Source organism: Neomonachus schauinslandi, chromosome 6 (genome assembly GCF_002201575.2).
Source record: "Neomonachus schauinslandi chromosome 6, ASM220157v2, whole genome shotgun sequence".
NCBI classification, from domain to species: Eukaryota; Metazoa; Chordata; class Mammalia; order Carnivora; family Phocidae; genus Neomonachus; species Neomonachus schauinslandi.
Genome location: NC_058408.1, coordinates 32,158,284 through 32,162,134, shown reverse-complemented (window position 1 = coordinate 32,162,134; position 3,851 = coordinate 32,158,284). Strand labels below are relative to the sequence as shown.

General features: G+C 35.8%; 1 protein-coding gene across 1 annotated transcript; it reads left to right on the top strand.

Moving 5' to 3' along the window:
- The first annotated feature begins 1,640 nt into the window (after positions 1-1,640).
- On the top strand, positions 1,641-2,217 carry LOC110573877 (proteasome maturation protein). Its single transcript, XM_021682498.1, has one exon. The coding sequence runs from the start codon at positions 1,654-1,656 to the stop codon at positions 2,077-2,079; it is 426 nt and encodes a 141-aa protein (XP_021538173.1). The 5' UTR covers positions 1,641-1,653; the 3' UTR covers positions 2,080-2,217.
- The last annotated feature ends 1,634 nt before the right edge of the window (positions 2,218-3,851 follow it).

Below are 3,851 nucleotides of genomic sequence, written 5' to 3'. Positions count from 1 at the left end.
CTCTCGAATAAATAAATAAAATTTAAAAAATTAAAAACAATGAACAGAAATGTCCAAAAATGATCACTGATGGGTAAGCTGATTTACACTAAGGGATAATGGATTACTTATTAGTCTAATAGTATTAAAAGCTTTATGGTGCAGTGGGCAAGAGCCCCCAGCTTTATGTCAGGCTCTGGCCCATCTTACCTTAACTACATGACCTCGGGAATATTTCTTATCCTCTCTACCCAGTTCTTCCATTTACCAGCTACACAATCTTGAGCAAGTTACTTAAACTCTCCGGTCTGCTATTTCTTATCTAAAAATGGGGGATAACAACAGATGTTACATCATAAGATTTTTGTGAAGTTTAAATGAGCTAATCTATATAATAAACTGCTTAGAAAAATACCGGCAAACAGTTTAGATTTAATAAAAGTTATCTAGTATTGCTAATGTTATTTTCAATATGATGACGGTGATGATACTTTGGCATATTTGTTTGTAAAATAGGGAGAATAGTAAGATTTACCTCTTATTTGTGTTATAAAGATTAAATTTTAAAATGCCTGATATGGGGGCGCCTAGGTGGCTCAGTCAGTTACAAGTCTGCCTTCGGCTCAGGTCATGATCCTGGGGTTCTGGGATTGAGCCCCACTTTGGGCTCCCTGCTCAGTGGGGAGCCTGCTTCTCCCTCTCCTTTTGCTGCTCCCCCTGCTTGGGCGTTCTCTCTCTCTTGCTCTCTGTCAAATAAATGGATAAAATCTTTTTTTTTTTTTTTAAAGGTTTTATTTATTTATTTGAGAGAGAGAGAATGAGAGAGAACACATGAGAGGGGATAGAGTCGGAGGGCAAAGCAGACTCCCTGCCGAGCAGGGAGCCCGATGCGGGACTCGATCCAGGGACTCCAGGATCATGACCTGAGCCGAAGGCAGTTGTTTAACCAACTGAGCCACCCAGGCGCCCCTTATAAATGGATAAAATCTTTAAAAATAATGCCTGATATGATAGGTCCTCAATAAATGTGAGCTATCATGATAGTGATTATTAAGAAAAGTAATTCCCTACCTGTGTTTAACACTTCGTATTACACCAAATGCTTTTATATAAATATATAAATCTAAAAAATGTACAAATATATATAAATAAATATGGATGTTATAATATACAGATGTATATTCAGTGATGTTCGTAATAACACAAACGGATAAACAGGACAGACTGTTCTGTTCCCATTATTGCTCACATTTCGTTGTTCATTTGTTAGAATAGTTTGGACTTCTATGAAGATCTTTGAATGTCATAGTGTGCCTTTGCTGAAACAGACATAAAAGTGATAGTTGGTATCTGCACTGACATGAGCTCTTCTATGCAAAGCTATTCTGCATTCTTTCCTCCTTCTGCTTCTTCCATTGCTTCCCTACCTCCAAAAGAATAACACCTCAATCCTTATATTTAAAGAATTTTACTTCTTGACTCTAGTGGTTCAAAGTGGGACTACAGGGAGCTTTCGAAGCAGAGCATGATATTTATAAGCACACTTGCATCAGTGTAGGATCCTGAATGTCGTTTTCAACACTCTTCTAGCCCAATGTGCACGTGCTGGTCTAACATTATGTTTAAAAAAAAAGAAAATGAAAGAAATCCACACTTGTGACAGAGCAAGTGAAGATGAATGCCAGAGGACTTGGATCTCAGTTAAAGGACAGTATTCCAGTTACTGAACTTTCAGCAAGTGGACCTTTTGAAAGTCATGATCTGCTTCGAAAAGGCCTTCCTTGTGTGAAAAATGAACTTTTGCCCAGTCATCCTCTTGAATTATCAGAAAAAAATTTCCAGCTCAACCAAGATAAAATGAATTTTTCCACACTAAGAAACATCCAGGGTCTGTTTGCTCCACTAAAATTACAAATGGAGTTCAAGGCAGTGCAGCAGGTACAGCGTCTTCCATTTCTTCCAAGCTCAAACCTTTCACTGGATATTTTGAGGGGTAATGATGAGACTATTGGATTTGAAGATATTCTTAATGACCCGTCACAAAGTGAACTAATGGGAGAACCACACTTGATGGTGGAATATAAACTCGGTTTACTGTAATCTGTTGTGCTGTTCATGAAAATAGAGGGGCTGCATGTTGTTTATAGTCATCTTTTTACTATAATTTGATGTACACAACATTAAAAGTACTGACACATGAAAAAAAAAAAAAGAAATCCACACTTGTCACATTGGTTGATAAAACGAAAACAGGTTAAACTAGTGATTTTAGCACATAGCTTTCTTTTAACTTTTTCATTTGGCCTGAGAAACATGTGTGCAATGGCATGGTGTTTATATGGTTTTGAACGATATATTTCCCTGTCCGCAGAGGTGACCCCACAGTGTGGGGTTACAAGAAGTCACTGCCCTATGGAAAGCAAAATAATTAAATTTTCCAAGTCAAACTTCAAGTAAGACCCTACTCTTGAGAAACTCCTTCTCTCCTCAAGGAATGAGAGGAGCCCAACTGGTTTGGCAATTTTCAGAGTAGGAAAATATAAAGGAAAAATTGAGAGTTTGGGAGCTAAGGAGAACACATTCTCTTCCTATTGTCTTTCCCATTACAAAATCTTAGGAGAATGTTGTAGTATCTCAGTTGTTTTTCCTTTATGAAGTTGGAGACTGGGAGTTGTCTCCCGTCTGGAAGTTGTCAGACCCCTGCCATCTGCAAACTGTTTTTGCTGCTGAATAGACCTCAGGCAACAGGGAAAGGGAATTCCCAAGATAGTGGTGACAGGAAGCCCCAGGGTAACAGCTATATAATTAGCTTGTTGAGTAGACAGTCTAAGAGGAGAATGGATTCATAAATTTTTAAAATATGTTTTTACTATATATTGAGACGTGCTTTAGAATTCTACCAAAAAACCTCTAGATCAATGAATTAATAGATATACAGAAAACCCAGTGAATGAAAAAGAAGTTATATATTTATATTATAAATATAAATATATTTATATTATAAAAATATAAATATATTTACTGTGGTTCACCTGAGAACAGTATTTGCATAATTTTGATAATTACATAGTGACTTTTAACAAAAAATAATAATATAAATGTTTAGGGTGACTGGAGGTGGTAGGAAACATTATGTGCTTCTATTTGCATTATGTCTGTTAATATTCCCTTGGCCAAAGCAAGTAACATAGCCAAACATGTCATCTATAGAGTAGGGATATATATTCTACCCATGGAGGGAGGAGAAAAGTGAATATTTTGCTAAATAATAATCTTTATCTACAACACCTACCCTACATCTGGCACAGAAATAAATTTCAGATGAATTAAAGATCCAAACATGAAATATAAAATATTCTTTCATTTTAATTTTAAAATTTTGACATAATTTCAGACTTCTAAAGTAGTTGCAATAATAGTAAAAACCATAAAATATCTGAATAAAATATTAGAGAATATTTTTTATAATCTTGGAAAGAAAATGATTTTCCTAAGCAAGACAAAAAACCCTGAATTCATAAAAGGAAAATACTATCAGAATATTGGTCAAGATACTTTTGCCTGCAAGTTTCCAAAATGTAACTCAAATTTGGAAATTATGAATTGGCTGCTGGCAATAAGACCTTGGGCAAGCTACTTAATTAAGTAACTTAAACTTTTAGTTTTCTCATCTGCAAATGAGAAGGCTCAGAGGTCATATGTCTGGACCATGTGCAGAGATAAGGGTTCAAATGCAGATCTTTCTTAACTCCCTAGAGTACATCCTTCCTATGCAATCCAGTTTGATTATTGGCTGTTCAACTTAGCAAACATCTCTGGAATAACTCATATGATATCCAGTGTACTGCCTTGGCTAATTTCAGATAAGGAAC

Coding starts and splice junctions, on each gene's coding strand:
- LOC110573877 (XM_021682498.1), top strand. CDS start 1,654: ATGAATGCCAGAGGACTTGGATCTCAGTTAAAGGACAGTATTCCAGTT.